General features: G+C 33.8%; 1 protein-coding gene across 1 annotated transcript in view; it reads left to right on the forward strand.

Annotated features, from left to right (window-relative positions):
• Positions 1–474: 474 nt before the first annotated feature.
• CCDC73 (coiled-coil domain containing 73) overlaps positions 475–24,049 on the forward strand; it is a gene marked incomplete at its 5' end in the record, with an annotated part of 29,386 nt that continues 5,811 nt past the window's right edge. The window contains 11 exons of the mRNA XM_010166920.1: positions 475–549; positions 1,039–1,077; positions 6,339–6,474; positions 7,626–7,705; positions 11,579–11,707; positions 12,062–12,121; positions 14,614–14,718; positions 17,335–17,445; positions 19,371–19,502; positions 20,819–20,987; positions 22,144–23,706. Of these exons, the coding sequence (XP_010165222.1) occupies positions 475–549; positions 1,039–1,077; positions 6,339–6,474; positions 7,626–7,705; positions 11,579–11,707; positions 12,062–12,121; positions 14,614–14,718; positions 17,335–17,445; positions 19,371–19,502; positions 20,819–20,987; positions 22,144–23,706 (2,599 nt within the window). The remainder of the gene's footprint in view (positions 550–1,038; positions 1,078–6,338; positions 6,475–7,625; positions 7,706–11,578; positions 11,708–12,061; positions 12,122–14,613; positions 14,719–17,334; positions 17,446–19,370; positions 19,503–20,818; positions 20,988–22,143; positions 23,707–24,049) is intronic.

Below are 24,049 nucleotides of genomic sequence, written 5' to 3' on the forward strand. Positions count from 1 at the left end.
ATATATATATATATATATATAAAAATAAAAATAAAATGTGCTTGCATGTATTTAGGAATTCTAGTGATAGCAGTTTACAGTTCCATCTTTGTGGACTGGAAAAGCTGAGGAAGCTGTTTCTGTGAAGACCTGGCTGCAGTGGATAAGAAAATGGTTTTACCTAATGCTTTCTTTGTTATTTAGTATCTTTGTTCTAAACTAATCTATTCATTCTGCCTTTAAGTTTGTCTCTGCCAGAAAATAAAATCTTAAAACTTACCAACTAGTCATAAGTGGTAAAAATATGCTATTGTGTTTTCACTCTTCTTTTTTGTAGCAATATATATGTACATTTTTAAATTATTTAGCTGAATTTTCACCTGTTTTCACCAATGAATTGTTCTATCATAGCAGAGTAGTACTTAATTTTTGTAATATTCTAGTTGTAAATGCATTTATTCTGCCCGAATCCTGAAGTACAGCTTTTGTTGAAAGGGAAAATATCAACTTGCTGTAGAAACAAAAGAAAAAGAAATTGATGGACTAAAGGAAGCATTAAAAGCATTACAGGTAAACTATTATATTTGTAAAATAACTTTCCTTGGTATGCAAGTATTTTGGTTTTAGGTTCTTCCACTGGTAAGAAAGTAGTTGTTTTTAAGAGGGTCTTTAAGGCCTTCTCATTTAATCTTTCTAGTACAGTACACCTCACTGTAACACTTGAGTTTCTGTTCTGTTCTTCAGTGTCAGTCTACTTTAAGTTAGCCTTCCAGCTAAAGTTCTTTTCCTCCAGAACTGCACACTCAGTAAATTAAGTCCATGTAGCATGTGGAATGTGCTTTCTTTTCATTTGCATAGTCTTCCTCTTTCTGTTCTTGTCTTCTTAACTTCTTACCTATCTGGAAGCTCTGGTTTTGGACTCAAGTATCCATACTGGGCCTCCAATTCACAGTGCTACCTGTGCTTTTTATTGTTTTCCTTTGGTTCACTGGGAGCTTTCTGTATTTGCCACAGAAAATGTAACTACAATTTAATTAATAGCTCTTTTTCATTTTACAGATTTCAAAATACGCTTTACAAAAGAAACTGAATGAAATGGTAAGAAATGAATAAAATTTAAAAAATAAGGAAGAACTTTTACAAAAAAAGAATGTCTGCTTAGAGTAGAATGCAAATACTAAACAAATCTAATACTTAAATGATGTGTAATAATTATAACAAATAAAAGAGGTGATAGCAGCTTTGAATCTGAAACTTTTCAAAAACTGTTTATTTTATTTTTTTATAGTTTGATACCTGCTGTTCCTCATGTGGATTTTTTTTCTCCCTGAATTAACCTATAATTTATTCTCTTTAGAAATTAGAGTGGAGATGTTTTTTATGGACTGTGATTTGAATGATGTCATATTACCATTATACACACAGGATCTAGCATATTCCTGTCAAAGAAGTAATAGAGAATTCCAAGCAGTTCTTAGGGGTTTGTGGGGTCTTTTTGGTTTTTTGTTGGTTTTTTTTGTTTGTTTGTTGGTTTTGTTTTTTTTTAAGAAAAACTGATAATGTTTTTCCTCTCACTCTTTTTCAATCCTCTTCTCAGAATTACTCTTTAACATCAGTTCCCCTGAACAGTTTAAATTTCATCCAGTCCAGCTTACTCCCTTTGACACAGAGAATAAATTTATATAGAGTGACAGCATAGTTGCTCTGATCCCTGTTGTCTGTTTTAGGAAGTGAAAGAGTGAGCTGCAGAAACATTGCTAAGCTTGATTGAATAAATGCTGTGAAAATTCTGCTGCTGCTCAACTGGAAAGAATAAAGATAATATTGTCAGACCATTACAAACTGTGATTTTAATTAAGAAGCTCAAAAAACTGGGGTCCAGTTTAGCTTTAAGTACCATGACATTTGTACTGAAAGTCATCTTCAACGCTACAGTGGTTTTACACAAAATATGGTGAAATTGAATAATGTGCCCTCTGACCTGGGAGATAAGGCTACAAGTTAAAGATCAAAGGCAACATAAAATGTGTTTTGTCTTACTTCACTTTTAACTTGTATTGATTCTTAAAATACATCTAGTCTAAAACTGTGTTTAAAATATACAAAATTATTAAACTTACATTTAGGTCATTTCACATATTACCTTTCTTCTGTAACTTGCAAACTCAGTCTCCCATATGAATAAGAATATGTAAATCACAACACCTTTTCTATAAGCTGGAAATGAATCTGTACTGCTTAAACAAGTATCTCCCTTTCTTATGCTTATACACTTTTTCAGTAATTGAGTATTTGAATATTTGAAAACATTGGGGTAGAGTAACTTTGATACAGAGTATGGTTATTAAATGCTGTTGAGTAGGGGACAGGATATTAGGAATCCTCTTTGGCATGTAGCACTAAACATAATATGTATGGCTTTGCCATATTTATAGAAGATGCTCTGATATGAAATGATGAAAACAAAAAACCACAAGATAAATGGAAGTGAATTCTTTCCTACAACATTATGCGGTAGCCAACTAATACAGTTTTAGACTGGATCAAATTCTACTAACCTTACTCCTTGAGTAGCTGCACTGAAATAAATGGTACATTCTAGAGATCAAAGTAGTAGTAGCCCATGTAGACCCTTAGTCAGTTATCACAAATGGCAAAATGAAAGTAAAATGGATGATATTCCAAACCATTCATTTATTTGAGACCTTTTTCTATTTCAGTTTTAAGTTTGTTAAAGACAGATTAGATCATGCCCTGGCTAGTGTTTTGAAAGTAAGCAGACATGCTGTTTAGTTTATACCTGGCATCTTAGAAACCCTGCAAGTCAGTAAAGTAGCTTTTGTATGTGCTGGGGATTGAGTATGCCTCATTGATGGAGCATTTTATTCTGATATTGTTCCTTTAGTTCTGTTCTTTTAGTCTGGCGTATGCATATACACCGCATTCTAGCATGCTATCCAGGTACATTTATGTGAAAATTTAGTGATTACATAATTCTTATGATATCTGATAGAATTTTGAAACAGTGAAACTTTTTGTTTTCTGTTGAAAGACTGTTCAAAGACAAAGAAATAAAGATCTATTTTTCTTCCATCTTTCCTTTGTTTCCACAGTAAGTGTGGATTATTGTGTGCAATTAGTCACTTTGCACCTCACTGTATATGGATAGTAGCACTCATGTAATCGGAAGGCTACAGGATGATTACTACAAAGCTAGTTGTCTGATAGAATAAGCTTGAGTGTGGGTTTCGTGTTCTTTTTCTTGCTGCTGAAATAAAGAAATAACTGGAAGAAAATAGCCTTGGTCAGGTCTTTGTTTCCTCTTTCATTAATTTCCTGGCAGGTAATACAATGTAGAATGCTTGAATTCTCTGAGTGTAGAATAAAAGCTGATGTAGAGAAGGGGGGGGGGAATAAATTTTTCATTAGTTCATGTGTTCCCTTGTTAACTTGCATTGGCTGATCATGGACGTGTCTGAGAGAGTGAGCATTTAGTTATTTGTCTTCTGCAGAATCTTAAATAGATATCATGGTGCTAAAATATATATATAAAAAAAAAAATGAGGTGAAGGCTAGTGTTGGCTGCTTTGGAGACCACATCTTGTGTGCAGTTCAGAAGAGAGAAATTGGAGTGCAAGATCTCTGTAGTCAATGGGGAGCCACCACTGTCTACAAGGTAGTGATTCAGTGCGCCAGTATTAATGGGTAAAGTAGATGGGTTGACTACCTCTGTGAATGACTGGTAATTAGTCTAATTTCACTTGATGACTGCGTTTATATTGGTAAACTAAATGTTTGTGAGACCATTTAGTGAAGCTGCAGTCAAGTGATATGAAATTGTCTAGGTTCATTAAATTCTTCTGCTCCTCAAATGAGGGAAGCTGCATCCAAATAGCCCACATTGTTCCCAGCAGTCTCCTGAACTGTGCCCAAGGACTGCTTACTTGGCACAGGTCAAAATGCATCAGGGATATCTTACCAACAGGAGAGGTATCTCCTGAGAGCTTCCCTGCCACCCTTTAGTTTTCTAATACAGATGTAGTTGACAAATGAATGAAAAATTAATTCCTGTAAAATGTTAAATAGATGTAATTTTAAAAGTTGGTTTGTTCTTAATAATCTAAGATACAAATGTTATTTTTATTTCTTTTCCATATTATTTAGGAATTTACCTATAATTATGATGTTTAAGAATACAGTGAGAAGGCACTGATACAGTATAAATTAAACCCAATTATTTTTAAGTAGAAAAATGGTGGGAACTAAAGGAACTATTGTGGAAAAAAAAAATTCTTATTTTGAAGATTTACAGTTGGTAACCCTTTGCATAATTTTCACATGATCTTGTCTTAGCTCTCCATGCCATTACATCTCCATTGTTTCTCTGACACTTTCACCCCCCAATTACGACCTTCTACTTCACTGAGTAACTCTGACTCAATTTTCAGAATATCTTTGAGATATGAGCAATTCCCTCTTTGTTTTCCTCCAGTCACCTGCCTGACCCTGAGCTATTTCTCTGGTCTAGTTCCACCAAGAAATCATTGTGCCTCAACAAACCATATGGCCACAATCAGTTCTACTCCCCATCCCAGCTTATCTTTATTACTGGTGGAGGGCAGGGCAATAATTCCTGTTCTTGCACTATCAGACATTAAGAAGGAGAACCAAGATTCTGTAGGTCTTACTCCAACTCCAGGGTCATACCCTCCCTATCCTGTAGTATATCCTGGTGTTGATTGTCTTCTATGGAAGAATATTTTGAGACCTTTTCACTCTGAACAGAAGAATTGTCTACTCAAGGAAGGATGTTAGAAGGCAAATGAGACTGCTTTCATTTTACTGTGCACTAAGCCTGGAGATCAGCTTGCCATCAAAAATCATATATGGGCAAGTGGTAAGCTCTTAACAGAACTTGTGAGGCTACAGCAGGCCAATTCCTCTTCTCGTTGGAAAGAGCCCTGGTAAACAACAAAGTATATTTTAACTTTTCTAGTGAGGAGGAGGGACTAACACTGTCTTGCTGACTTACGAAAGAAAATGGGAGAACGCTAAGAAAAATCCATATAAAAGAAAGTGCCAAACACCTCAGATCTTGCCACAAGCTGCTACAGTCTCAAATTAGCAATGCCTCCCTGTTCATTGGAATAAATACACATAAACTACTATCAGGAAAAATTAATATAACTTTTTCTTTTTATTTCTTTTTGTTATAAAATCCACATTCTAGCATTAGTTAAGTTCAATTCTTCAACAGTTTACTTATGATGAGGAAAAAGAGAAACTATAGGAACATTCACAACCTACATTCCTTGCAGTGATTCTGGAAGCAGTGAGGTTTCTTTACCAGTGCTTCCATTATGGCTTTACATTTACTGTAGCGTGTTTAATTTCATACCTTATAAAACATGAGAAATTTGTATTGTATATCCTGTTTTGCTAGCCCTTATGTTGGTCATTTCTTTTGATTACTATCAGCTTTTATTATCTTCTGATGTTTGGGCATGTATTGTATTTGTTACTGTATGGAAATGGAGCCTTACAGAAGCCAAACAGACTGGCCCAGATTCATCCTTGTGTAACTTGAATTTACACACAGGAATTAATTTGGCCCTATTCATTTTAATTGCTGTGTTGCTTTACTGTAGATTAGAAATAGATTAGATGTCTAAATAAATGGGTATCTCTTCTGAGGAATTAATTTAACCCACTCTCTTCAGAGAAAATTACTTTTAAAATTAACCAAATAGTACCTACAAAGCTATTAACAAAAAATACAGTATAAAAAGGAACACAAAAAACTTTGTGTATATGAAAGGATAACAAATAATTTTTAAAAAATCAGTGTCATGTGTCACTGAATATAGTTTCCTGTGAATATGTATTTTCAATTAGTCCCTCACAAAACAAGAGAGAGATATTGGTGAAATTCATGAAGTTGGGTACTGCATTAAACTGCATGGACAGCCTACATCAAAGGAATGAGAGAATGCAGTGTGGTACTGAGGGGTAGCACAGGAGGACAAGTGTAAACCACGGGCAGCATTAGCATGTCAGGCTACGTTGACAATACAGTGGCAGATTTGAGTAACATTTGAGCCATGTAACAAAGGAAAACTTGAAATCAGGATTTGAAAATAGTTAATATAGTTCTGCAGACATTTATGTGAAAGTTCTCCTAAATATAAGGGAAAGCATGTGAAAATATGTTAAAATGCTTATTTGATAATATAAAATTATCCTGAGATAATCTAGGAATGATTTTGCATTTATGCTATTGTGATAAAAACATTGGGAGAGTTGATTTATACGTGCAAGTTACTGTCATTAAGTAGGTGCTTCATTCCTGTTTCTAACAGGAACAAAAATTACAGATGCACTTAACAACAAAAGAAGAGCATCATAAGAAACTGAATGAAGTTGAGAGGTGTTATGCTACTATTGCGAGTCAGTTTGGAATCATAAAAGGTGTTCATGGAAAACTAGAGCACAGTGGTATGTATGTCTTAAATGTTGTCCAGCATTTGTTTTTGCTGTGTTTTGACAATGTGGAGTTGGAGACACCTGACACTTCAGAAAAATAGCAGCTACCATGTGCTAAGCATCAAATATACCAGCTGACAATTACTGTATCTCAGTAGCTTCCTGAGTGTTTCTTTCTGTGACAGTGCCAGGTTACGCAGCACAGGCCCCACACCTCTTCTGCTCTCTGCTGATACACTGCTTCAGTTGTGCAGTATCCCTTGCAGTATGTACGATGTGCAATAGGTGTATAAGTAGCTTGTAAATTCTGAGCAAGAAACTGAAGTCAGTGGAAAGGTCAGGCAAAAAGGATACGAACCTTTTTTTATGCAAATTGTTTAACTTTATAAACTGATGTTCTTTATCTGTTGTATTAAAGCAGTATGTAGGGAAGCAAGAAAGCAAAAATCTGTGTATTATAGTTCTGTATGGGGAAAAGACCACAATTTATAATAAATCTAAAACTTTATTGCCTAACCAATGTCCCACTATTAGCGTTTTAAAGCTAGAGAGTGAACACATGACTCTTGTTGAAAGACAGGAAAGAGATTTACCAATTTTTGCCTGCTTGTTTTTGTGGGTTTTTTTTTTCTAAGTTGTATCAGGAGATATTTGTTACGTTCTTGAGCACATATTCTCATATAAAACTGCAAAATTGCTTATTGTATTGTAAGGCTGTATTGTCCATTATTCCCTGTGATGCCTACCATCTTTAACAGAAAAGGAAAGAACTTTCTGGGTGTGAAATTCATCAGAAAATTACAAGCAAAGCCTTAGTTAAAAAACAAAACTAAGATGAGGAGTTAATGGAGAAGTGATCCTAAGAAAAGTGACATCAAGTGACACTAAAAATTAAATTACAATTTTTTTTAAAAAAAGGAAACCAATATACAGAACAGTCCCAACTCATGGTGAGGTACAGAGCAACTGGTATGACCTGATGTAATCCTACAGTGTAGTGTAACACTATACAGAAAAAGTAGTAGAGTCATATTTTCAGTTTTAGTCTCCTTTCCACAAGGATGTTTAATTATTTTATAAATTATATATGCATACATTGCAGTTATGAATAAAATATTCAAACATGAAAGTATATATTAACATATTTTAACTTTTGTTTAAAGTACAGGAAGCGATACAGCTCAATAAGAAACTAACATCAGTGAATAAAAGACAAGAGACCGAAATAAGTAATCTGAAGGAAGTAAGTATAGTATGCATTTCTGAATGTGAAAGTTTTGAAGAGACTGTTTGATTTCAAAGATTTCAGAACTCCTGCCATGATAAAAAAACACTGAGAAACACAATAACTGTAAAGCAGAACTGGAATTTTGAAAAATTCTCAAATTAATTTTTAAATCACAATTAGATTTTATGGCTTCTAGAAATGTTTATTTAGCTAAATAATTCAAATTATAGGTTCTATATATATTTAAATATTATATATAAAACCTATATATATTTACCTGAAATTTTTTATGTATGGAAGAGCAGCAGAAAAATATTGGAAGCTGTCAGTGATAACTTTCCTTTATAGAAAAGCCATATTTGTTAGAATGCTCATATTGTCATAGCCATGAAGGTATGAGCCATTTTGTCTTGTGTGCATTGGATAAACTTCAACTGTACAATTCCTTCATTAAAGGAATTGTAATTTGTATGTGACAAGGGACTTTCATCTAAAATGCAGCATATATTTGTAATATATTGTAAATATAAAAATTTAGGTATTCTAGAAATTTTTAAGCATCACAGTAAATTAGATTTATTGCTTTTGGTTAAGAAACCAAGAATAATTACCTATTTAGAATTCTCTGAGGGTGAGTAATTTGAGAAGTAAGAAAATAAAAATGTTTAAGAAAATTTTACATAGTGAAATTTGTGAGTAACCAAGGTGTGTGAGAGAAACTGATAGTGATTTATGTGCTCCAGCAATCAAACATATTGCTTGATCTTTTTTTTTTTTTTTAGCTGTACTCTTGATTCTTAAGGTCATGGGAGATGAATTTTAAATAAAATACTGTTAAATAAGCAGAGGAAGAGGCCAACTGAAACTTAATCTGTTTTTCTCAGTTCACCAGGAAATGCCTTTATCCTGGTTATTTCTGAATTTTCTTATTGATTGTTTAGCATTTGAACATCCTGTTCTGAATGTTGGTGGAAAACTGAACTGGATTTAATTTCTTAGCCTTGTACTCTATATGTAATGGCACTTGTTCTGTTTGTGAAGGACTGTGGGCTCATATTTTGGGTCACTCTGAAACAGAAGTGCTTGGACCCAGTAAGAAGTGCCCTGAGCTAGTTTCATTTCATTGTGGTTACCTTGAACTTAGCCTAACCATTGCAAAAGTGATCTTAAAGCAGTCAGGTGTTTTCCGCTATTGGGGGATGTATCTGTTGTAGAGCTGAAAGGACCTACAAGAGATACAAAGCAGTAAGAAAACTTTGATATTTAGAAAAGTTTGGAAGAGGGATTAGCAGGCTGTTTTCACTTGCTACATAGCTGAAAGAAGTAATGATATCTGCAGCACAAGCTGGAAGAACTTATAAAGCTGGTTTTATCTGCCTTGGAGACTTGACTGACCTCTAACAGCTCTGACAACTTGTAGGTTCAAACTTCTTTCCTCTCTAGCCTCAGTGCTGGAGTGGGAATGACTGTCCTTGGTACTAAAATCTTAATTTGGCTGTCAGCTCTTATCACAGCCGTTACTTTGACTCGGACCAGGATGATCTCACACATTTGTTCAGTAGAATGGAAATTTTGTATTGGTCAAAACTACATTTTACCAAAAAAAAGGGAGTAAGTTTTAGGTTAGATCAACTGGCAAAAGGAAAATATATTTAAGGAGCAGGACTGTTTGTTTTGTGGCACTCGACTTATGCTGGCTTGAAGTGTTGCTGAAACTATGTCCCTAAGCGTTGGCTGCTAGCAACACATCAAAGGAATGGGTTTAAAGCCTTATCATTCTTTCTTAGCATTCCCCAAAACCTGATAAAATTATTTTCCAGATTCAATTTAATTTATAGGGTTCTGAATACTATTAGTGATCTTACTAATGACAGAAAGCTACTAGAAAAAGAAGGAAAAACTCTGGGGTGAAGTCTTTCTAATTTCAGAGTACGAGAAAACATACGTATGTATATATAAAATTATTTTGTATTATTTTTACACCTACATAGCTTTTGCTTTCACTCACCATGGAAAACTTGCCCATTATTTTTGGTGAACTGCTTTGTGTTGGTTCTTTTTGGGTTTGTGTTGGGTTTTGGTGGTTGGGGTTTTATGTGTTTTGTGGGAGTGTTTGGTTTGTGGTTTTTTGGGGTGGTGGTGGATGGGGTTTTTTGTTTGTTTGTTTTGGGTTTGTTTGGTTGGATTTTCCCCCCCCTGCTTACAGTTGTGATAGATTAGCAGATCTGGGTTTGGTTCCAGATGGATTATACGCATCCACCTGCTATATACAAAGAAGAAAATCCAGTCAACTTTTCTACCTCAAGGACATGATTTACTTAGTACAATTTGTTCTTTCCCCATGACAAAATAAGTAGTAAGATTTTTCTGCACACAAACTCTGAGTTTTGGAAAACAGTATCAGATCCATGGCAGGCTTTTGCACCTGCTCATGTAGCACACAACCTGTTAGCTGTGTTCTGCCTACCAATAATCTAGTTCTCTGTAACTGGCACTGTGCACCTTTTAACTTTTATAAAGTTAAAACTGCTTGTACCTTCTGCCTCTGAAATGTAGGGATTCTCCCTGCATATTTCATTAGAGCCTTCTAGTGGAAATAGTACAACTAATATATATTGTTATTGCAAAAGATGGAAAACACTTTACTAGGTTACAGAATATCACAGTTCTAAAGAGTTACTGTCTTTGGGAAACTAGTTTTGCAATTATACTTAATACTTACTAGATCATTTTAGATTTATTTAAGTTAAAATAAATGAGAAATAAAGTCTCTACCAAAAAAAATTAATTCTTTAAAACCAGTACCTGTACTGGTATTTTCTGAAAAACTTTGTATTTGTGAATTTCAGCTACAATGTAATCTTTCCTTTTTCTTTTGTACTGTTATATGATTTTGTCCAGAACAGTTAAACCATTGGTCTGTGATAAGATGGAATTCCAGTTTTGTGAAGAAAAGTTAAACAGACCAAACTTAGTTGTTAGATAAAACTATTACCATTCTGAATGCTTGGTTCACCACTATGGTATCATGAAGAATTCTTGATACTATCTGTGAACAGCATTCATAACCTCTGCTATTTGTCTGAGTAAACGTCAGAGTGCTCAAGGAGAGAGCGATATTAAACAGACTACCTTGTACCAGAATGGGAGGGGTGGGGGAGAACAGGGCACAATATTTATGACTCCAGGAACTATAAGTTGTAATTTAATGAGATCAATTGCTGTTTATTTGCTGCACTAGGGGCTTGGAATAAACTGGTTAGAAGACAGATACCAAAAAGAAAAAAAGAGCAGGATATTTAAAAGATTATAAAGACTATAAAATCAAAGGCATATTTTAAAAGGAAATAATGTTCTAGAAGCTTGTAATATAAAATTAATTTTGCATTCTCCTGAGATTAAGTAATTAATGTTTCAGGAAAAGCAAAGATACTCCAAATTTATAGCCAGTTCCTGTTTTTACCAGATAGTCACTGTTCTTCCTTTTTTTCCCCTCCTGATTCCCAGGAACATACACAGTAGTTATAATAGGAATAAAATACCTATTATATATCTCTGTGTAGGAGGTTTTACCAATACCAACTCAATGTCCACTTCTAATATACTTCTTGGAATAGAAAATAACAAAATGCTTAAATATCATAAATACTTCAGAGTAAAATTAGCACAATAACATTTTATTTCTGAAAATAAACTTTTAGACATGTCTCACAAGTTTAAAGTTTAGCAAGTCAGTCTTACAAATTTCAGTTCCTCTAATTTATTCTGTTGTTTCCATACGTTATTTGAAAGAAGGGCATGACTCAGGATCCTTTAAAAGATTTGTCTTTGTTTTGAATTGCAATGCCTATACTAGATGAACTATTTATACGTGTTTCCTGTGTTAAGGAACTGAAGAAAGTAACTACAGACTTGATAAGGTCCAAGGTCACATCTCAGTACAGGGTGGGAGAAGAAAACATCAATCTTGCAGCAAAGGAAAAACAGTTTCAAGAACTGCAACAAAAAATCAGAATGGTATTTTGGAATTTAAACAAATTCATTTTTTGTTGACTATTTTCTGTTCTTTGTTCAGCAAACATCATGGCAATGATCTCTCTGATGTATACAGATTAGTGATTCCTTTCTACTAACTGCATATATAATATGCAGTTAGTAGAAAGAATATTTCCAGAATGACCTTTTCTAGGAAGTAAATATACTATGAATATAAGTATAATTTTATAGTAAAAAAACCTATATGGATTCAAAATATTTGTTTCTTTAAATAGATTCATGAAGACTTACAATATTATGTTAATACAATATTACTAAAGAAAATAGACAGTAATTTTAAATGCCTTTAACTGTTATTCATGTTCTCTTTTTAAGGAGACAGCAGTTAGTAAAAAAGTTCAAGAAGAAAACGCTCGTATTAAAGAAGAAAAGCTGGTGAGTTAATAAAACTTTGCTACTTAAAAGAATATATGTGCTACATTTTATATTTAATTTTCTTATGTTATTATACTAAGCTATTAAAACTAATTAAATTCACTTGTTTACTCTTCAGAAATATTTTAATACTAACATAAATGGGATCTTACTCCTCAGTTTTCAGAAAGTGTATTAGCAAAACAAAACATGTTGTTTGAGGCTTTATTCCAGGTCTTAGCTTTTGTCTTTGAATTCAGATGGGAGAAATTTGATATACTTATTAAATAGTTGTTTACATATTTGTTTATTACAAATAAGCAATAAGGTTTGCCTAACGTGTGATGTATTTTCTGGTTGCCAACAGTTTACTCTAATACTGCTGATATTGAAAACAGGTAAAATTGGGATCATGTGTCAGTCATATACAAAGGAAATGGTGTCCATTCATACAGAACATATACATTTAGAAAATTAAGCTACACCTAAACATTAGCTGAACAGAGTTAAGACCCTCTTCTTTTGCAAACTCACATATGTTCCAGAGCAAATCCTGATATTCCAACCAAAGTACGTAGAGTCAAGTAACACAGGAAAAAAAAATACAAACCAAACCTATGTTCCCTGAAATAACAGCATAATACACTGCTTTGCAGAATATGCAGAAGCATAAAAAGAGTGGTTTGTTGTTTTGGTTTTTTTTCTTAAACAGTGGCAAAATTTCCATTCTGCAGTTCATTAAACGAAACATGTCAGAAGTGTATCCTTGTTCTCAGGGCAGGACAAAAGCAGTAGCTTGCTTGTATACCCACTGAGCCTTCATTGAAGGCTAATCTAGCACTACTCTTCCAGTCTATAAAAGCCTCTTTGCACTTTGAGTTTGCTTTTTTTAAAGTACTTGCCAATAAGCACAGGGAAAAAATAAAGAGAGGTACTCAGGCCTCATTACTCCCACAGCCCTGAATGCACTAAGAGTATTCATATGGAGATGCTTGTAGCATAATTCATGTGCATATTTGATATGTATTGCCTAAGAGAAGACCTCTGTTTTGTTCAGTGTGAATTGCTAGAATTTGGTTGGTTGGTTTTAATGTATGGAGGGGTTTGATATAAATCTGGGGAGGGCTCTAATATGGAGATAAACTTCATGTTTTCTCCAAGAACTTGGGTTAGAAGACCTGGATTTCTGTATTATTGAGCACTACAAATTCACCATCTGGATTAACTCCAGATGTTGGCTTCAGTGGTTCTTGGCCTGAGGCTGATCATGCTATCTAAATTATAGCTGATTTACCCTGAACTGTATGCAGAGAAGCAATCTTGTCTAGTTGAGTGAACACTGCACTAGATTTAAGACATGGCCAACTCTGCTACCAGCCTGTCAGATGACACACTAGGCAAGCCATTCCACATCTCTGTGGTTCAGTTTTCTAGATGTAAAATTGAGCTAAAGAAAAATTGATCTTCAGTGCAAAAATAAGATTTATCTCTGTATAAGAGTATACATGCATGAAAAGGAATGAGAGTACACACAAAATAATGATTTTATGTTTAGTAGAAAGCTGTATCTGTGCATAAAATACAACACACACAGAGAAATTGGAAAGCCTTTTGCAAGTGTATGACGGTACTTTGTTTTAATAATGCATTCCTCTCAATATATTTTGAAACAACTTCTAGTAACTGTTGTTTAGGGAGTAGAGAGTAGCTTGGCTAGATCATTTCCTCTGTCTTTAAATCTTTGAAAATGTGTCCTGTAGTGTTTAATATAAGATGACTCTGCCTCCATTCCATCCACATTTTCAGCTAACTGCAACAAACTTATGGCAGCACCTATGAGTTTGTCAGTCTATACCACCTTCATCAACTCATTTTGGGTGGCTCTTTTTTCAGAACTTACTCTTCTTGAAGTAGCAATATAGTCTTGATGAAGGTACCACAAAAATTCAGGTAGTGACAGCAAAATCTGATATACGTGCACCATGTGATGCAAAGCTAATGTGTGGTAGTTCACATCTATTAGGATTTAATTCAGTAGATATAGAATAATGTCACATAAAGATGCTCTGTTAATGGAAATTATAATTTGCCTGTCATATAATTTTTCTGGTATTTTCCATATATTCTAGAACTGTAATATGGTACCATAAAATTATTCTTTTAGATTACTTGAACTCATAGTGGAATTGGATTTGATATATTTTATTCAGATTTACACTGAAGTGTGTTTATCAATGGATTGTTCTTTTTAATTATAAGAAAATTCTCTGGAATATAAGAAGTTACAATAATGTTATCTTCTCCAAGGCAAAATGCCAGAAAAACCTGGAGGAGTTCTGATTTCTTCCTACAAACCCTTCCCTGATGATGTTGGAATGTATTTTTATATACATTATTTTGTAAACACTGGCAGAATAAAAATAAATGTTAATCTAAAAGACATAAATTATCTGATGTTTAAACTTAAGCAACAAAATCTTATTCATATATCCTAATTTGTTTGTATTAATAAGGAAATTCTCAGCTCTCTACAACGTGTGCAGGAACTGCTTCAGCGAATAACCCAAACGAATGTTAGAATGGAAAGAGAATTAAATACACTGAAAGAAAACTATCAGGTCAGATTTTTCTTGATTAGACAAGCTGCTACTATATGTTACGTATTTTTTTAAGTCTAGGGCTGTTAAAGACATCTATATGCTTTTCAGAACTTTTGACCTCACTTCCATTGCTCCCTCAGCTCCTTAACTGTCAGCGTGAACCTTGAAGTGCAGCCTAGGGTTTCCCTCTTGTAGTTCTCTCCCTAAAGTAAATCATGGTTGCCATTCTTATCAGCCATTTCTGGAGGGTAAAACCAGGGGGTTCTTTCAAGTATTTTGAAATAAAAAGATAACTAATAAAAGGCTCTTGATTCAACCTTTGAAAGCTCTATTGACTATCCAAGGACTCATCAATACTTAGTTTGATGTAAATATCCCTTCTTAGTCTTCACTGTGGCACTTAATATCAGCTAAGATTTGATCTCAGCTGAGTTTTGTGTGAGCATTCTGTGCATTCTCAAAACCAAGACATTCTCATTTGAGAATGGGAATTAAAGGTTTCGTAACACTTACATAAACACATATGAGTGATTCCCTTAAACAGCGTGATGTAAATACAATGCTATATTAAAAGTGAATGTCACATGTTGTTGTTCTTTCCATATGAACTCATGGGGTTATTTGGATTTGTCAGAAATGTCAGTCTTTCTGTTTAGTCATAAAAATTTGTTGCTTTTTATAGCTATTTGTTTGGCTGACAGTTTGATATAATTACTGGGATATTCCAGGCAATGAGATGTTAACTGCTTATTTTGCAGTGTCATTTTTTTTTAAAGGATCAAATAGAACTTGTAAAATAGGGAGCTGAATGTATTACTTAAAGGGTCTTCCTGCCAATTTGAAATCTATTGGTTTAATCTTTATTGATTCTAGAACCACAATATGATGAGTGGTGTCTGAGGGTTATGTGTTATTTTTACGCTCTGTTCTACATCCCTGTCAAATTTGTGGACCTTGCCCATCAAGAAAAAGGAGTTTCTTCAGAATAATAGAAGAATGGAAGGAATGATTATACAGTCACATGGGAATACTTTTATTCTTATACTCACAATAAATTACTGCTTAATTTTGGGCTTGAGATGACAGAATACTTAAACTTGCTAGCTAACGTTCAAGTAGGATCATACTGTCCTTTCTCATTCTATTTATGCATACTTAGTGCTAGGATACCAATGTCCTTATGAGTTCAGAAGTTTTAATTCTTTAACAGATGACAGAACATTTGAGACTGCAAGTAATTCGGGTATTCTCCTCTCTGTACAATTGACTTTAACATATGTTCATCTGCTGCTCATGGTATTTTGCCCTAAGAGCTATACTGTGAATAACTATTGTAGTCTCTCTCAGAGGACATTGCACTTGACACCGAAGTAAAAGCATCCTTGGAGTTACAGCAGGTTTATCAAAGAGAGGGAGGTCTTGGACTCCTAGTCTATAGAAATGGCTGAAAGGTGCTACATCAGTGTGTGATTATTCAGACAATGTATTGTTCAGTTGTCTCATCTTTTTAATTATATCATCTGTCAGAGAAGATCCATTGTATTCTTACGCACAACTCTTTCCATGTGTATAAAAATGCAAGGTAGTCTGAATTTTCCTGGTGTTAATACCTGTAAAATATATTTGTATTAATAGTGTAGCTAAATTAACATAGGCATTTTAAAACTGATACTAAGTGAATCAAGAAGGAGACTCATTTTTAGTTAAAAGATTAAGTGAAAAGGAATTGTTTTGGAGTATTGCCTTCATAACTTAACATTTTTCAAGTGGCCTTACAAGGAAGCTCAGCAGTCATAAATCTGTAGCTGGTCATAGAGCTACATGCATTAAAATTATGTTTACATTATCAAATATATTTGTGTCATCTATATAGCAGATAATGGATGCTCTAAGTCTTTTATCTTCCATATTGTTTGCTATAAAAATGTGATGGGATAAAAATTCCAACAGTACCTATGAGGTGTGTGGTTACTCCTGATTTACACACGACTGCTTTGATTTATTTAGCACAGTAAAGCTGAAACAGTTAACCCAAAAATGTTGCAAGGATGAGATATACAATTATGATAGTATAAAAATTAATATTACTGGTATTTTAATGCACTTCTATTTCAGTGATCTAATCAAAATAAATTCCAGGATAATCAGACATATGCTTCATGTTTCAGTAGATATGTTTTAGAATTTAAAGTTTATACAATTTATAAGATAGGTTAATAAACAATTTAGGACAGAAAAACATATCAGAAAAATAAAAATATTTTCTTTGAGTATATAGTAGTTTTTTCTTTAAGTACAACAGGTCTAGATTGTGCTACATTTCATATTTCTCATCTCTGGACTTTATATTACTTTTTCAGCACATTAAAACTTACGCAGTGAAACTGAATAATGGCAAGTGTTTTTATACCCTTTTATAGCCATTTCTTTTTTCATAACCTCCCCCTGTTTCCTGTTAGTTAAACTATAAGCACCTTTCTGTTAATTTATGAAAATTATTGTTGAGATAGCACATTATCACTGATCTGTATGGCACTTCCAGCATGTTAGAAGCAAAGGTCCAAGCAACATAAAACACATCAAAATTCATTAATGTGGTATTGATTATTTTTTGGATAATTAATTTTATTGCAGACCCTTGAAAGAGATAATGAGCTGCAAAGGGAGAAGGCAAAGCAAAATGAAGAAAAGTTCCTTAATCTTCAGAATGAGCATGAGAAAGCACTCAGAACTTGGAAAAAAGATGTAGGTTTATTATTAAATATCAGAGTATTAAAAGGTTTTTGAAATAGTCATCAAGCATTTCAGGTAATTCCTAAAAGCCAAGAAAATATTGCAGAAATAATACATTAAAAACAACCAGTTTCTTTTCAAGTAATGCAGACTCTTCTAGAAATTATTATTTTTAAAAGGTAGATTTAGGACAAATGTTGACTTCTGTGCTCTAAAAGGTCAGTGCACTTCCTGCAGTTCTGTAAAGCCAGAGCCAAGGTATTAGGGTGTTACCATGAATTTAGCACTTAAATATGCCAGGATTACACACTTGCCATTACCTAGACATGGAAGCTGTTATATTTTTAATTTTACATTGAATTTTATGTATTTTTCAGGAAATTTGCAATTTTTTTGCACAACTTGTTCAGAGAATATCAGCATTTCTAGGCTGAACTCTTGTATCCTGAAAAAAATCAGTAGACTGTCATATAGTTAAAAGAAAAAAAAAAAAAGTAAATCCACATAGACTGAAGTGACACAGACTAAAGGTACTTCTGAATGGCCATATGCCCAGGAAAAAAAAGTAACCTCAGCCTGAATCAGGTGGAGATACCAAAGGTTTGCACTAAGGCAGAGGTCCTGATTTGACAGGAGTTATTCAGTGTGGACTGTGGGATGAAAGGGGATAAGAAAAGCTAAAAGCCTGTAATGTCCTCTCGGTGATTTCACCTTTGAACACCTGAACAATGGTATGTCTTCAATATTTGCTGTTCTTTCTACTACTTCATTACTTTTAAAGAATACTTCAGTACTTCAGTAATTGTTTAATCCAAAATAATTAGCAAAACATTGTAGCTGTAAAAATTGTCTGCAGTAACAACTGCAGGTTTACAAGTAAGAAAGATTAATACTTCTTCAATAAGACAAGATCTGTTTAGTGCAAGGAAACTGGACTCTAAGCAGCATGGGTTTAATAGTCTTTTTTATTTCTGTATAATTGGCACCTACTGGCAGAAGGGTTTTGAATTTGGTAGATAAATTTTCAGAGAGGCTGTGGGGAAGTAATATAAAGTTGTCCCTATAATCCTGTTGTCTAAGGCTAACTCTTTTGAGGGCAACCACCATGGAGATAACTGCAACTCTGAGACTGCAAAATAGCTGAACTGTTCTGATGCTCAGTGCCCTGAGATTTGATCTCTCTGATTCGTGGGAGAGTCTTATACTGTGGTTGCCTGCATAGACATGGGAATTGGCCCTGCTTATTTCTCAGGAATGTTTGCAACTATTCTTTAGAACACTTATTTTTCTCCTCTCCATATTCCTGCTATGGCTAACTAGATATTTGATTTCTTAATATCTTAAAGTATAGCATCGTCATGGATAATGTTAATACTATAAACTGCTCTGGAAATATTTGCAAATTAAATGTAGGTATTTCTGTAATATTGCCCTTCTGTTTTTTGTTGTTTTTTTTTTCCCACGTGTATTTTTGACCATCCTTTTTGTTCTAAATACAAAATTTAATTATTATATACTCACTGAAGGAGTATTGGATACTTGAGGCTATTTACAGAAGTAAAGTGCTAAGCAAAATACTTGCTCTTGTAGTTTTTTGACAATGTATGTAAAGAATTAATGTGGACTGGCATGTTAATCTTTGAGCCAAAAGAGGAAGAAAGCTACAAATACAAATCTCTCTTTTTTTTGAGTATTGCTACTTGAAACAAATGACGAAAAAAAACCCAATTAGTAAAACGTGTAGCCTGTAGTGGAATTGTGATTAAAATTTTGGTTTGAATGAAAGGCTCAAAATTATCTTTCTTTGTACAAGGAAATTCCTTAGCATCTATACTTTCTTTTAAGGATTTACTTAAAGGGTATCAATACTGGTTTTATATTTTAACATGCACTAAAGATCTGTGTTTGTGTGGTCTGTATACCCTCAATTATTACAGGAGGAAGATATGAGAAGAGAGAGAGATGCTATTAAAAATGAGCTGAATTCCCTTAAAGGAGTTCATAGATATCCTGAAGATTATGATCCTCCTCAGGGAAATCAGCATTCTGAGCAAGTTGAAAATCTGCAGGTAAGTGTGTCTAATAGCTGCAGTACTTTCCATCTCCTGTAAAAATATTAGAGAATGAGACACATGACAGTTTTTCTAATCTGGCTGTCATGTTGACTGATCCTCCTATAATAATATTTTAGAATTTGGAAGAACTTAAAATTAATTTCTTCACAATAGATGAATGTATGTTTACACACCTGTATAAATATATACACATACGTAGCTGCTGGTATGTGCTTAATAATGCAATGGAAGTTAGACTTGAGCACTCATCATAACAAAGCTATATGAATTCCACAAGATATAATGCAAATTGTGTAACTTTAAAAAAAAAAATCATTGTTTCTTTGAATGAAAGTTAAATATGAATTGTTTAGGATGCAAAATCAATGCACACAATTAGTCACTCATGATCAATAGTACTTGTGCTTACTAAGATAAACCTATGTGTTTGAAAGTACATAAGCTTAAAGCATATGGTCATAAATGCAAAAGGATGTCCGAGATGTCTTCTAAATATACATCTTACAGTATCTCAATGGCAAATTGCCATACGACTTTGTGTTGTGTGATGGTAAGATTTCAAAAGCTAGGCAGGTTAGGCTGAGTCAAATCTCCAAGTGGAACATTGCCAAGAAATTACAGGAGCTGCAGCATATCATATTGATTATTCTAATTTGTGGAATTTCACCTTGTATCGGTAATGAGTCAGTGTCTAGTAAAACACAAAAGGGCAAGGTGTTGGTTATGACTTAGATCTTGACTGTGTTCCAAGTGTTGCAAGGAAATATGTATATATTTATTTTTACACCTAGTGCAATCTGAAATCCCTGTGATTATTTGTGAGGCATGAAATTTAGAATGCACGTAAACTTCTTTATACTGATCACCCGTGGAATAATAATTAAACAAAAAGCATTTTTTAAAAGAAAGGTACGATGTCAGACCTCATTACAGACTCGACTTGCAATTTAGTTTAATTTTACTATGCTTCATGTTTAGTTTAATATAATTTCTAATATCGCTGTGTACAATTAGAGAATAGGACTATACCTAGCAAAGGGTTATTGTAATTCTTTTGTGTCTGTATGTACAGGGAGATCTGGTTTTGAAAATGTTTTGAATTTCTTTTAATAGCATTAAATATGCTGTTGAGGGAAAGGTCATCTTAGGTATATGTATGTTGCTTAATTAGATTTTACTAAATCACAAGGAAAAAAATAAAATCCAGGTTTGAAAGCTTTGATATGTAGGCAATCTAAGTCATGATCTTTAATCAGTGACTGTAGTAAATTATTGAAATATGTATAATCTTTTGTTCCTTCTTATGCTAGAGTGGTCAAGAACACTCAAAAGATAGGGATATACAGGCTATTCAGAAAGAAAATGAGTGTATCCCATCTATAATAAGAAAAGACAGTAATTTTGGACATGAGGAAGAAACTGAAGTAAAAAACACAATAGACTACTCTTCAAGCATTGAGGAATTACAGACAGAACAAAGTAATAACACTACATGGATAATAGAGATAAGTAGTATTGTTGAAGAAAGGATAAATGTTTACAGATGGAGTATATGACAGAAAAATGCTTAAATCTTGAATGAAATGTTTTTGTACTAACAACAGTAAAATTCTTGGTGTCAGTAGTGCTAGTCTACAATAAATTCACAAAGCTCTGAATGAAAGCACAGTACTTCCAGTGGCTGCCCTGGGACATTAGGTAAGGTCCGTGTGCTATAACTGCTCAGGCTGCTGCAGCACTCTTTGTGCATGTCAGTCTCAGAAGTGAATAGGGGTTAGGAAGAACTATGATGTGTATAGAAGTGTTTGGAAGCAAAACCAAGGGCTTCCCCTTTCCCTTAAAACAATGAAAAAAGGCAGAGAGTGATTGTGCTGCACAGGACAATGAAGGTCTGTCTGTTCATGCAGATAATTATAATACTGTTCTATACAAAGCACTTTGTAACTCCAGTAATTTTTTGAAGCCACCTAAAGAAAATGTACTTAGTCTCTAATAGTTGGTCTCTACAATGTAGCAAATATGTGGAAATTTAAAAGCTTATTAACTGCAAAGTGACTGCTTTAAAGGATCAGTGCTCACAGCCTTCAAGTGTATCTTTCAAAAAACACCTTTCTGATATTGAAATACTTGCTGTTCCTCACTGGCCCACTACCATCAAGTCATAGCATATTCTTTTGGTATTAATATAGTCCCTTAAACGGATTTTTTTGTTTTCATTCAGTTAAAAATGCCACTTTCAAAAATAAAGACAAATGCAGTCACAGTAGCTTAAACTTTATGTAGACACACAATGGTTGATTAAATGTGATAGGATTTCATAATGAAGACCCTGTTCAATAATAATGCTGACAGGTATCAGTTGGAAAATATTTCAACTATAAGCCATATCTAAAATCTACAGAATGTTAATATATTTTCTGTTTGAACAGTTTATAAATATTTTGCAAGTTACCATAATGCAATACTTATCTTCAGCAACTTTTTGATAACTTGTGTGTGTCATATAAGATAAGAAAAATCAGTATTGATACTAATCTTGTGTCCATCTCTTTGGAAAATGTAAACTGTAAAAATAAAGCATTACTTAACCTCTAGGTTATCTGTCACTAACTAGTGAATACACTTACTCTAACAGATGTACGAGTTCTTGAAAACAGTTTTAAGGATGAAGTTAATGTTGCTAGTCTTTATGAAGAAAAGCAAAGGGAGGCTTCTCCCAGGAACACCCTCTGCACAGATACTGATTTAATTACTCAAGGACAGACCTCAGAAATACGTGTCACTGAGTGCAAAGAAGCAGAAAATCTAGGAGCAACACGTGGAATGTTACTGGATGAAAACAATGCAAATTTAGAACAAAAGCTCCAGGACAGCACTGAGCTATTGGCAGCATGCCACACTCAAACAAGAAATGTCTTTCTAGACAGTACTGACACTGTAGGTACCTACAAGAAAAATGGAAGTCAGGAGACCGACTCTAGCAAGCAAGAATTGTGCAATGCTACAGATGAATCAAGTTGTATTAAGGCAGGTAAAAAATCAAATACCACACAACACAACAAAAATGTCCTTATACCTGAAGCACCCAAAAACGAGTCTGAAGTGGTTCTTTGCACTGAGAAGAATGCTGTGTGTGAGAGAAGTACAGATAATAATCAACCTAAGGAATTAAGTTTTGGCATCCCGTCTTATATTAAAGAAAATTCTCAAACAGAACACCAAAAATGTAGTTTGCTGGACAGTGATAATTATGTAGGCAATGAAATACATAAACCAGAAAAAAACTTGATAAATCTGAGTGGTTTACATAGAGATAAACTTCCTTTTAAACAGGCACATGTAGATGCTGAAGACAGAAATTATGATGAAAATGCCAGAAACATGAACAGAAATGGTGCACTGAGGAGTACTGGTGTTCCAGCAACTGATGCCCAAAATCTACCAGCTGTTCATTGTGATAATGCAAGCGGTGATGATGTCATCATAAAAGAACACAGTGATGATATGTGTCTCTTAAGTACTTTCAATTTATGCCCTCCAAAAACGGAAAGAGGAATAAATGTGGATGACGTGCGCAGCAAACAACCTGAACAAGAGAGTACTGAACAAACAGGGAATGACACAAACACATGTACTTTGAATGCTGAAGCTGTATCTCCAGTGAAGGCTCATGGTCTTGAAATTATTGCTCATAAAAATACCCCAACAGATAAAATTAGTAGAGATAAACTAATTCCATGTAAAAAAGTTAATTATGATGTACAGGTACACTCAATCAAAAATGGACATTCCTTGGAGATTAATAATTCAACAAATAACACACTGATAAAAGAGAAAAAAGACTTGCTGAATACTACAGTTCCAGGAAGGAAGTTTGCTGAGGGTCACCTGAAAGAATCATGCTCTTTACCCATGAGACCATCTGGAAATTTAGTAAATATAAGTGGAAGGTCATCCTTTGATCTTTCAACCTCAGATAAAAAAGCTGAGAAAACTCCAGTATACTTAAATTTTTTAGACCTCAGTTCTTGTTCAAGAGTAAGTCAAATGAGAGGGCAGGTTACATGGACTTCAGGTTCCAAGGAACCTTTCCTTTTGAAAGAGAAACTACCATGCTTAGTGGAAAACACAAAGGTTATTTCAAAAACACTGTGTCAGAATCTCAGTGAAAATGTTGACAGAAGAGAAACAGGACTAGGTAAGAAAAATAAGCATTTATGTTTTGAAACATGTACTGAATATACTTAGAAAAATTATCAACGTGAAATTTCTGCATCTAAGTTTAGTGTGGCATTAGAAAAATGTAAACCTTCTCATATTTTAGTTTTATGGGAAAAAAATAGATTTATCTGTTAATTTATAGTACAAATGCAACTAAACAGCTTTTGTTTGCTCAGTCATCTGATTAAATAACTTTTTCTCATATTTTCCTTTGTGGAAGAAAAGCAATGCAATGACAAACTGAATTTTTATAAGCATTTCTAACCCTAATGTAAGAGCACACTCTGTCAGGGCTCTGCATGTATCTGAAAAGCTTTTGG

This window comes from Antrostomus carolinensis, unplaced genomic scaffold, assembly GCF_000700745.2.
Source record: "Antrostomus carolinensis isolate BGI_N321 unplaced genomic scaffold, ASM70074v2 scaffold36964, whole genome shotgun sequence".
NCBI classification, from domain to species: domain Eukaryota; kingdom Metazoa; phylum Chordata; class Aves; order Caprimulgiformes; family Caprimulgidae; genus Antrostomus; species Antrostomus carolinensis.